The sequence below is a fragment of the Chaetura pelagica genome, unplaced genomic scaffold, assembly GCF_000747805.2.
Source record: "Chaetura pelagica isolate M959 unplaced genomic scaffold, ChaPel_1.0 scaffold222, whole genome shotgun sequence".
Taxonomy (NCBI): Eukaryota; Metazoa; Chordata; class Aves; order Apodiformes; family Apodidae; genus Chaetura; species Chaetura pelagica.
Genome location: NW_009952711.1, coordinates 548620 through 561280, shown reverse-complemented (window position 1 = coordinate 561280; position 12661 = coordinate 548620). Strand labels below are relative to the sequence as shown.

At 37.4% G+C, this 12661-nt stretch overlaps 1 protein-coding gene across 1 annotated transcript in view; it reads right to left on the bottom strand.

Annotated features, from left to right (window-relative positions):
• PEAK1 (pseudopodium-enriched atypical kinase 1) overlaps positions 1-12661 on the bottom strand; it is a 31956-nt gene that overhangs the window by 8796 nt on the left and 10499 nt on the right. Inside the window, exons 2-3 of the mRNA XM_009994362.1 lie at positions 10311-10507; positions 2100-2848 (exon numbers count right to left, since the gene is read on the bottom strand). Of these exons, the coding sequence (XP_009992664.1) occupies positions 2100-2848; positions 10311-10507 (946 nt within the window). The remainder of the gene's footprint in view (positions 1-2099; positions 2849-10310; positions 10508-12661) is intronic.

Genomic DNA, 12661 nt, shown 5'->3' with positions numbered 1-12661 from the left:
AGCAGGAATATGTAGCTTATTTGTTGGAGGTAGATGATTGTGTAATTTGACTCACATAACAAATACCCATGATAGTAAAACTGGTATAGTTGTTAAAGCTGAATCCCCCACATCTCTGTGTAATGCAGTAGCAATCTGTAGTTACAAGATTTTTTACAAATCTGATCCTGGACCGATGACTTGCAAGTCAAAGACCAACTTGGGGCAAATATTAAGACAAATTTGGAATTTGCTATAACTGATTTTTAGGAGAAAGAAATCCAGTAACCACAGTTTAAACAATGCTATATAATTCAATATATTAGCATAGAGAAAGCAGTATAAAAATACACCTCAAAGAAACACACTACCGAAGAGAACCCAATTGAGCTGCATGCATAATACTTAAGATAAGTGAAAGAGAAAGTGAAAAGACAACAGTAGTTTCATATGCTTGTCCTACTTGGCTTTAAAAAATATTAGGGAGCGTGTGTTGTGGGAGTGTTTTCCTATATCACATTGAAGTGCTAGGGAGGGTATTTTTAAGAGTAACTTTTCCTCTCCTTGTACCAGCAGAACAGCTCATGGTGACCTCCAGCCCGAGGATATTTTGTGAATACTTCACTCACTCTCAAGACCATCACAGCTGTTACACTGCAATAATGTTGTTAGTCTAAGAACTATTTTAAAGACACCTGAATTATGAGATTAAAAAAACCCCATGGCACATATTTGACTGTGCTGCACTGCTTTCTTCTCAGTGGCTTTCTACAAGGGAAATGTATTTAGGAGGACAGCAGATAAGAAAAAAACTACATAGGTCTTGCCTGTCAGGGAATACTTTAAGGACACCTCCATGCTACACAAAGAAAAAGTCACATTAGTGATAACCCAAACCTGCCTATACAGAAAAACATGACTTTGGGTCCTAGAAGCAACCATTTTTGCATCATTGTATTAAAACCAAAAAACCCCAAACTGAGTATTTTTAGACTGTTGATTCTGCAACCAAGGTAAATTGCCATGTTTCAGAAGAACGTCTGTTCACATACTTCAGAAGAAAATATCAGTTGCATCAATCTTACCTTTTTAAAAAATATATCTTTCCTGTAAACAATTGTGCAGAAGTGGTAACAATTTGTTCCTGTAAAGCACCACCCTTTTGAGAATGTCAACATGCTCTATAAGGAATAATTGATTATGCCTCACACACCTGTGATGGGTAATAAAATGTTTTATCTCAGTTTCAACAAGAAGGCATCAGAAGTTCAATGACTTACTCAAGGTCACACAGGAAGCCTGACAGAGCTATGAGTCTGAGCTGTCTTTCCCACTATCATCCTACCAGATAAGCATTGACAACAGCAGAGATATACTGCTTGGAAAGAACAACCTGTGTAGAATTCCGCGAAGTAACATCTAATAAGCTATCTGCCAACTATCCTTTAATAGATAAGCAGTAAATCTGGTAAATCTTATTTCTTTTATGTGTTTGCTGAAGAATAAACTAAGCAAATAAAAGGCCACAAAACTAACACTGACAAGTTCAACATTTTTATTTTTTTTAAATATAGCTTATAAAGGCACCTCTTGTGGCTAGACAGAGCTTTTGAAACGTTGGTAACAAACTATTATATAAGACTTTGCATGGGAACATAAAGATTTATTAGCCTAGAATTTACATTTGAAATTACATAGATCTGAAAATGGAGAACTTTGAAATCTTTCCTAAGACTAATTATTTAGTATCATATGCATGCAGATGAACCAGAGGATTTTGTTCTTGCAGGTTCCAGAAAGCTCCAGACACAGGTTAAAATAATACAGCTTTTTCCTCAATCTTTCATTAAACAACACCCATGGTAAAGACTGACTTCTGATGGTTGTTTGAATACTTTTGGAGCTGCAATAAAACTAGATGAAACTTAAGCAGCGGATACTAATGCCACACATGGCTCGATAGGAAGAAGAGCCTGTATCTTGGGAATCTTACTTTTCATACAGTGAGAAAGTGCACTTACATATGTAGGGCCTATTGCTACTGGGTGTGTTGCAGATTATGGTTATTGTTACATTCTATCATTCGTGTCTAGGGTTACCATTTTTCAAGCCCTTCTTACCTTGACTGCGTAATTGTTGAGAGGATCTTTTGCATAAGAAGCTGGGTAGTAAACTGCATCGCCTGCCTCGCAGCATGGCTTGTCACTGGTGAGCCTGAAGTCTGACCAGCTGTCCACCCCGAATCGCAATTGGTCTTTTTGTCCGGCCATGAACAAGTCTTCACATTTAAGTGCCAGCTTCTTCAGTGAATCAGTGTGAAGGCTTCGGATTTTGCCCACCACCTCTTCTCGGTTTTCAATTCCTCGATAAAGTGCTTGCCTTTGGGGCTTCTGGACACCTTTGCCCTGCTTAGTCTGCGAGATGCGTCTCCCTGTTAGAGACTCCATGCTATTGGAACAGCGGTCCTTAATACTGATAGTGGTTAGGCTGGAAACACTGTTAGTTGCTGAGGTGGTTGCCCTTAGTTTCTCTGTAGGCCTGTCCAAGGAATCTCCTGACTCATTGTCCAATATCTTTAGCTCCAGGCTGATGGAAGAGCAGGCGCTGCTTGCTTCCCAATTGGTGTCAATGTCATAGGTGGGATTGGCCACAATGCACAGGTTGTTTTCCAAAGCCTGCTTCTGGAGATCTCTGGGAGTTGGCTCTGTGTTAGCTCTCAAAATTGTTTTCTTTGGCAGTGGAGGTGGTGTTGGCTGTAAGTTGGTCCTTGTTTCCTGGTCTATTAGGCCTCCAAAGGCAATGGCATCATCCAGAGCTCCCTTTGGTTGCCTCGGCTGTTTTGGAGGTATCATGGCTGCTCTAGACTGTCCTGTGTAATAAGAACAGTAAACGAAGATTAAAATACTTTGCATCTGCTGCTCATATTTGCACTCTGTAAAGAAGCTCAAGGCATTAAAAAAAATAAATAAAATTACTAGGACCTTCCCAATATTTGAAGAAAACCTAAATATAGACCTGAAAAGATAAACTCATCAAAAAGCAAAATGACCAAAATCAACAAAGTATATGTTGTCACATTCAACCTGTCTCTGACCTTGGGGCAAAAATCAGTTTCAGTGCTAGCAGTGCTGGTGTTTTACATTCCATGGGATTAATGATAAAAAGTGAAAGCAAAACCCAAGAGTCAGTTTTGGCACTCTGGCCAGTATTCCAGTTTCAGTAGTTCTGCCTGGCCTCCTGTAATTTCCTTCTGTCATCAATTGGCTATAATATTATCTCTTACTTTGTATTTCTTTGAGATGTGCATTTCTCTGGCATGTAAGGTGATCTTTTTTCATATATCTTTATAACAGTCTGTAAAGCAACTGGGATCACTTGGATTTCAAATGTGCTAAAAGGGCTGAAATAATAATTTCAGAATGTAAACCAGAAAACTTCAGACATAAATAATGTCATTCCAATACTTCAGCAGTCACATCAGAAAGCCAGGATTGCCCTAGCAGATTCACAAGGTGAAAACTAGACAGTTAAGCCTACTCTTACTTAAAGCTGACAAGTGTTTCTTACTCATTGAAACTTGTATTGTCTCCCACAATCGCTTACTCTTACAAAATCTGTGACCTATGTACTTCTTCCCCAGCAACATTCTGTGTTAAAGATCGCTTGCTTATTTTCTCATTCTTATCCTCTTCCCCACTATGCTAAAATAGCCTAGCTGCTGGGGTTTTGAGAAAGGCTACTATTTCAGGAGGTAGTTTCCTAATACGCCTTGCTCATGTGGCTTGCTAACACAAGGACTGCACAGATGCTAGAGAGAAACAGCAAGAAAACAAATTAGAGCAAGATGCCCTCAAGCAGTAGCAGCAGAAGTCTTCTCCAAGGAAGGTAAGAGTTATAACAGCATTTCTCCTTGATTGTCTTTATTTTCTGTCTGCTTTAATGGCCATGTCCTCCAAAATCCATTAATACAGAAAAGTATGTTGTGACTACAACAGGTGGCTTTTGCTACTTGCTTCTTTTGCATAGCTATGGGAACTGTGACATCAAAACATCACTGAAGAAGGTTTTCCTAACCAGAAGTTGTCTTTGCAGATGTCTGGTGGGAGTGGCAGCATCCAGAGAGCTGCATGTACAAGTCATTATAGAGTTACTTTTTCAAGTGTTCTCAAAATGAGTTTGTAAAACATATCATATAAAAATATAGTTTCTCCCCACAAGAGCAAATTTTCCATACTGAAATCTATCCATCTGTATTTTGTGTTTGAAAAACTTCATATGTGGATCGGTTTTATACCGAGTTGTTAATGCTGTATATTTCTTTCAGCTCAGTGGGCCAGTCTTCCCAGCTCAGCTTTACCCAAGCATAGTGTGACACTGCATGTTCCACATTTTAAAAAATTGTCTAGCAAGTAAAAGGTTGTCTTAAATTTTGTCCCTATCAAAGTCACCAGAACGTTCTTTTGCATAAAAGTACTGGCACAGCTTTTGCTTCTTTTTTCCTGCCTGTCATTTCCTTCTCCCTTTGCATGATTAAAACCCATCATTTCCTTACCTACTACTGCACACTCTCCAGCATTACAAGGTTCAACCTGAGCTACACTCTTAGCAGGCAAATGAAAAGGGGGAACAGACACAATAGTAGGCTAGCACTTACAGAGATCTTTGAAGTTGTGTCCTGACTGCTCAAAGACAGAAAAAAATTAACTCCGTATAGACAGCAGCTTTCTAGAAAGCTTTCAGTAATTCTATAGCTCAAGAACATCTTCCATTATAGAACCTCCCTACACTATGTAAATATTAAAACTTAAGTTTACAGACACCATGCAGAGGTTTGAAACTCTAAATCTGCCCCCCAAAAAGGCATTTAGGTTTTATTTTTCCAGATAACTGATTTATCAGACTTCATATTGCAACCTGTTTATGTTAGCTCTTGAAACTGTCATAGCTGAGAGTTTCACTAAACACCAAGCTCAAGTTTAATTCAAAATTTTATTTCATAAACATGTTTTTTCTTAATGGAATGTGTAATTATTGTTGAGATTCCTTAATAATCCATGAATTTTTTTTTTAGCTTAGACCAGATCAGCAGTATACGTTGTCAAGACATTTCAGAACTGTGAAGGAAATGCTTCTTTAGTTTAGAAAACAACTAATGGTGAATTGGGCAAGCCAAGTGGGTGATATGCTGCATGCTTCCATCCTTCCTTGAATTCCTGATTCCTATTCCTGAGACACATATTGCTGTACAATACATAATATTTGTTAGTCCAATACACCAGTGACAACAGGCTGCCTCTGTACTTTCTCCAGACCCATTTTACTCTTGACATGGTAATCTATCCTATGTTCCCTTTTATTCTTGAAAGCATTTTTTTGATTATACGCCATTACCATCTCTCATCCAAAGCTCATGTCCCTTGTGGGAAGATGTAAATTAGAACACAGAGCTGCAAACAATACTCTGGTATTCACAGGAGTAACTAGGCTATTGCCATGATTACTAACTCTGTTTTCAGTTTCAGTGACCATTACAGCACTTCTTAACCCCTAATCCCTTAGTGCAAGGATTTCGTTGAATGAACAGGACCAAGGACTAAAATGGCCAAATAGACTTTCATCTCTGCCATTCACCAATTTAACACACCAGTTTGACAAAAAACCCCACATTTTGGATTGCCTAGAGCAGCAGAAATGAATAATCAACAATAATACAACATGAGTAACTAACCTTCCAAGACCACATCTAGCAAAACCCCACCAGAACTAAGAACCTGTGGCCCCTTTACGGTGGGAACCAGCAAGAAAGCGGAATTTTAAGTGGCCCTTGTGTGTCCACAGAAAACCCACTGTAAGTCAGGGCTGGGCTGATCACACAGCTGGATCTTGGTGGTGTCCAACAGTGTTGGCTTTGGCAGCCTCTGCTGACCTCTTTCTCCCCAGAGCAAGGAATGGAGTTGGATGTTCCAGTAATTCTGATGTCAGTACAACCCTACGAAATCCAGTTATAGAGGCTGATTAAAGTACTCCCTAGGTAAAATCCACAGGTTGGCTGCCTCCACTGTACAAATTCCCCTTCTCTACCCTTATCCTAGTACCCTTTTCCCCCTATGTATTTGGATACTGATCATTCTCTGCAATCTGCATTTTTATTATATTACAGAGCCTGGGGATGATCTCTCTGTATAAGTAGCAGATCAATTACACTGATCTTTAATACCAGTACAAAACCCACCACTCATTAATAACAGACTGATTAAAATAACAAAACCATGAAAAAACTGCTACAAATGTATAGAAGTACCTTCCAGTCACTGCAAAAGCAAGCAGCATGATTCGTAGCCCCGGTTACAACAAATGCAGTACATGCATAACACTACTTTATAGATTTTTTTTCTGTACAGAGATTTACACAAACATGATCCCTAATCCTATATATTCAGTTGTTGACACATTTATACTTATATAATAAGAAAAGCCAACATTTTTAAAGTAACATTCATGAAGCACCTTCAGTTTCTCACCAGTAGTTTGAGACTGTGCACTATAATAAGATGGGCTGCAGATACTAGATAAATAAAAATTCCGAAGCAACAGCTTGTCTGCCTTAGTGACTTGTCAGGTCTTGCTACCTGTCCTCCATTACACCATGTTAAAGATATTACCAGTACTAATTATATATTATACAAAATGCATCAGACTGATACTATAATCACTGCCTGTCACTGAACTGTCAGCTCTAGTCAAGACTGATTTCATTACCTTATTTTTAGCTTGGCTAAAGCACACTGCCCTGGTATAACTTACTGACTGATACAATACTCCATGGCAGATGCTGTGAATTGGGATTTTTTCCCAGTGTCAGCAATCATTACACCTAGAAATTTAGCCTCCTCTTTTCAGCTTTTCTTTGGGTGTAAAGAGAAAAATAGTTGAAAAGAAAATAACCTATTCTTTTATAAATAATAGAAATACTATGCTGAGTATATTGATAATATCTTAATCTACTTATAGCAATGCACATTCAATCAGGGCAATTTCCCCAATAAATTCAGACAAAGATAGAAATATTTAAAGATCTATAAAGGAAATTATTTTAATAATCTAATCTACTATCTTACTTATCATGAGCTACAGGGCTTCCCTGAGCTAACTTCTGTTAGAATATGGGCCTGAAAAAAGAAACATCCAGGCCCTACCTTACACATTTAAACATTTGTTTCTGCATCTACATTCAACTGGAGCCAGTGGATTTTCTTAAATCTGTGGTTTCGTGGTACAAAAGTTATTCCTCATCACATTTCTGCTTACTGCATAAGTATCCACACCATGATCAAGCCAGGCTCTCTGAAAATCGAAACAGATTCAGCTTCTTGAATTAGTCCCTAAAATGTGCCTGCCACAATACCAGACATTTTCAAAGCTTTTCTTTAGAGCCTGTGCTATTAAAAAAAAAAGTTCTTCTTAAACTGTGGACACCAGGGCTTGACTATGACCATGGAAGTTGCAGGGTTAAAATGAGATAAAACCTCGCTAATCCTATTGAAACTTCCTCCTGTTTATATGCTCAGGAACATATGGGGCTCTTTTATAATGAAAGATATGGGGCTCATGGTGGGACCAGAGGAGAATCCTCTATCTTGCAAAGCTTGCCTGCAAGTTTTATTTTGATGTCAAGGTGTATGATGTTAAATGAACTTACAAATACAGCCCCTACTATATACATGAGCTATTCTCAGATTTTGCATCAGCAATTTGGCTCCTGACAAATACTTGTTGGCACACTGCAGTTTCTGTGGGCAGGATCAAAATCTGATGACGGGAGAGCAGAGGGAGGACAAAACAAAATACATCTGAGGGCAGTACCTGATAGAAACCACTACCAGACTACAGATGAAAATTTACCAAAGATTGCCATTATTTCTGTTCATAAATTTTCACGTGACGTGTCACAACTGAAGATTAGACATTTATCAAATTAACATCATCTGCTTTTCAATAAAAACCAGAATATGTGTTAGATTAGTATTTTTAAAGTGAATATCATGCATTATGCTGCAAATTGCAATGTTCACATGATACATTTTACAAACTACAAAATGCAGTGTGTAACTATAAAAAGGTATACTGTGGATACAGTTGCAGTTGAAGCAAGAGTCAAATGTGATGTAACTTAATTATATTACATATTCTTATATTGTCCTTTCTTCCATTACACACATCAATATTTGCTACTGCTGCAAAATACATTTTTTGCTGCTTAGGTGATGGTTAGATGTGAAAACAAGTAGGAATTATTCTATATCCCTACCTAGTAATCTCTCAATAGCTATCTGAATTAGAAAGTGAGATTGCTTGAATAAACCAGAAGAAGCTTGAACAACAGCCAGAGAACTCAGTGCCATTTAGGGTAGCATTGCTTTTAACAAGCAGCAACCTTGCCAAGCCAGACCAAGTCAGGCCTCAAAGTTAATTTAACTCTTTCATACCTAAAATTTACTTTGGTGACAGCAAATCTGAAAGTGACTCAAGGAAGAGAACATTTTGAATAAAATGCTTAGAGATGCAGGGCTTTTAAGGTTTAATGAAGAAACATTCACACACAGGAACAACACTGACAAAAATGAGGAGTGATGGAGGTGATCACAGAAGTACAGGAGCATTTGGGTTGGATCTCTTGCTCAGAGACAAGGTCAGCTGGAGCAGGTTGTCCAGGACCATGTCTAGTTGGGTTTTGTACATCTCCACAGATGGAGATTGCACAACTTCTCTGGGCAAACCATTCCAGTGTCTAATGGTATTTTATTGCATATTCCATGAGTGTGGGAGTATCCCATTTTGTGAGATGCTGGGGAGGGACAGAGATCTATGGACAGAAGCACAGCTGTGTGAAGTACTTGCCATCTTATATAAGAAAATTGAGCTGAATAGAGATTTAAACAGAAGATTCATTATATCATTAATTTGGCTATGAAATGCAAGTGATCCCTGGACTTTACGAGGACACTGGCTAAAATCCAGCAGTGTCACTATGAGGAATAATTGATATACATTACATGATACTTCAGCTGGATCCTTTTATATGTCAGTCTGTTTAGGAACGTGGGCTAACCATGCTAGATGTAGTTTTGACATAGCTAGATCTTCTGCCTGGATTCTATCTGTAATGTAACTATGTCCTAAATACATAAAACCTTTATGTACAGATATATGTATATTTCTATGAAGGGAAAATAATTTTTTAGATAATAGTTCACCATAAAAAAACAAATTTTAGCTTTTCACCTTGACGTTACAGTTCCTTGGTAGATGTTAGTATCACTCTTGCGCAGAATCTTTTTCCTCTTTCTGCTTTATCAACAATACCTAATTAATTTTTCATTAGCAGAACACACTAATTCACATTTAACCAAAAAATGCAACATGGTCACTAATTGTCTAAGGAATGTGTGCACCTGAGGGTTTAAAATTCAGTCTTTGATCCCTTAAAACCTGTGTGGACATGCCAAAGCCCTGTACTAGTGAGCCAGCTCAATGAAGTTTGCTCTTGTCCAAGTGCTCCATAAGTTGGTAGACTTACAGGATTGGAACTTTGTTGAAAAACACATTCAGATATTCTTAAACACAAATGGAGAGATTTTTTGTTCTTCTAGACAATCTGACTGTACTTCACAGTACTTCAAATGAAAATACTTTAGAAAATTAGGCTGATAATATGGATACACTATGTATTGAGAAATGTTTCTTTCTCTTGCTGACTTATCTTCCAGAGAAGCACTGCATGCATTTATCTTTTTAATACGAGTCAGGAATTCAGTGACAGTTGAACACACTATGCAGTACCTCAGAAAGTAAACTCTCAGATTAGGAAAGAAAGGTTTCAGTCAACAAAAGATGATTACAAATATTTTAGCAGTTACTGATGCTCTAAATTAAAAAGTCCTCTCTTTTGTTGAAGTTTGTAAAAATATTGAAATCTACTTCTTGTTTAAAAAAAAAATACGTAATTTGCACTGTATTTTAAACCTCTTTGATAGCAACTCCTCCAAATAGATAAAACAATGTGTCTTTTGAAAGTACTTGAGATGTTTATTAATAAGGGCACTTAAAAGATAGTCTTAAAATAATAGGAAAGAAAACCTTTTAGTGTTGAATCTTCACTTTTTTTGTCAGAACAAGACAAGATAGTTGTATTTTCTATAAATTAATATTAAAAAAACTTGTCTTCAAATACTCATGGCAGTGTTTTGAGCTATTTGGAAAGTTCTTCAGATCCTGTAAAGGTATCAAAAACCTGCTCTGATTTAAATTTTCTTCTAGGAGAATGCACTTACCTAAATTGCTGTAAGTAGCACTGCAAGGGTTTAAGTCAGGAGAATTTGAAGCTTCTTCCTTTTCCTCCTCGCCCTGTGGGGCACGGACAGATGACACTGGTATGACTGAGGCGCAGCCGCCATTGTCCTGCTTCACAAACACGGCTCTAGGAACACGAGGGGACAACTCCTCCAGTGTCGTATCATCAGGCACTTGACTGAAACAAACAGAACAAAATCACCTGGAGACCAAAGCCGGGTACTAGATCCTACCAGCAAAGTAGATTAGCCATTAAAGTTCTTCAGGAAAGATAATTAAATAGTAAAGAAACAAGCTCCTCTCACTCTCCTTTTTTAAAGAATAACTTCCTACAATATTTATTTTCCTTAATAAGAAGAAACAGCTTTTGACTTAAATAGTAATGTGCCTTTCATACAAAAGAGATAAGGAAATGTTTTACAGCTGACTACAATCAACATATGTACACCAATCTAGAAGTAGGCATGATTTTGCATAAACCACGTAGGACTCACAGAATAGCAGCAGAGTTTAAGGTGCTTTTGAGCAATCGAACAGTTGTTTTAATCAAATACACCAAATTATAGAAAGGGGGCTCATAAGTCTTAATGCACAACATTTTAATGATACATTTTCATATATTTGTAGGATTTTGGCAACTAACACTTTGGGAAACAGACCAGTAGCTCATCTAAGACAGTAATCTATTTCCCATGTAAAATAATCTGGGACTAAAATCCATCTACATTAGGCCAATTGCCAAAGGCTATGAAGACATTCCTCTCTGCTTGCTCTTTTCTATTAAGTTTTTATCCAACTGTGAGGACTTTTAGCATGAAACTGAAAAGAATGGAGTCAGTTGGTTTCCATGGATATATTTATTGAGGTATAATTTTAAAATAATGATTTCTAAATATATTTTAAAATGTTCAGGTTTATTAAAAAACTCCAATCCTACTGAAAACACAGCAGCATTTATCAATAATATGCCACATAAAGCATGTCAGATAAAAAATATTTATATGCCTTTTTGCCCTCTCCCTCAGATTCAAAAACATTATAGGTCAAATCTCAAGAACATATGTTCTCATTATTACAGCCTGATCAAATAGAACAGAAGAATTTTAAATACTTGTGACTTCCATAAGGGATAGGAGTAATGCATTTTCTTCAAAAGATCACCAGCATGTCATATATCTGTGAAGACCCTTAATTTTTGTAGTAAATATTTAAAAATTTCTCAAAGAGTTAACATAAATTATGGGCATATGTCTCTCTGTGCCAAAGCCAAGATACTGACAGTCATGATACACAATCTTCTAGCAATCCCCGACTACAGGAATTAAAACATGCCAAGACCCCATGTACGGTGCAGCGCGGACATGCTGTTTCTACTCAGGCTCATGAACTTCACTGCAGGCTGACACAAACAAAACTCATTAGAACTTGTTAGTAAAAGAGAAAAAAACCAGCATAAGTTCAAAAAAGTTGTCATCTTTAATCAGCATAAATTTTTTGTTTGTTTTTAGTACCATGCAGAGGAATGGTGTGAAGAACATTCCATGTGCCATAAATATATCCACATTAAAGAGTTAACCTAATATAATTTCAGAGTAAAGCATACATGAAAATAAAGTCAGTAACAAGGCTCTCAGGATGAGAAATTAAACTAAAGACTTGTACTTGGTGTAAATAATATACATACCTGCATTCCTCAGTAAGAATGTTTTTTCTTTATGAAGAAATAGGTTCTAATAGCTTTACAGCTCTAATATTGCCACAAATCAGGACTTGTTGTACTTCAAATACAATATTTTTTAGTATTGATTGGTGATGTATAGAACATACTCATTCTCCAAATCAGACACATGCAAGCACATACACTAAACCTAAGCTCAGAAGCATTTTGCCAAAGTAAACCAGCAGCTAGAAAGGAAGAAAGAAAAAAATACCAACTCACCCACTGTACTCACTCACACAATTCCCCATTAAAGGAAATTCTTTCAGGGCCTTCTTGAGTCTCTTAATCATGTCTTGAAACTCTGGCGAGCCATTGATTCCACAGTGTTCTGATGTGCTACAAGTTGTGCAAGCTGTAAGCAACAGGGCTGAACTCTGCACAGAGTGATACACCTACTGCACCTTAGTGTTTACCTTAGGGGGTTGGTCCCAAGGACTTGCCAAAGAGCCCCAGGAAACCAGTTAGTTACGGCCCTGCTGTCTTAACTCTTCCACTGCCTCTTCGAAGATGAAAAACAGTTCACAGCCTACTACATCACTGTTTTGGTATGACAACTATGGTCTTAGTCATGTTAATTAGTTAAGGAAAAACAGGTTCAAGTTTCAAGAGCGG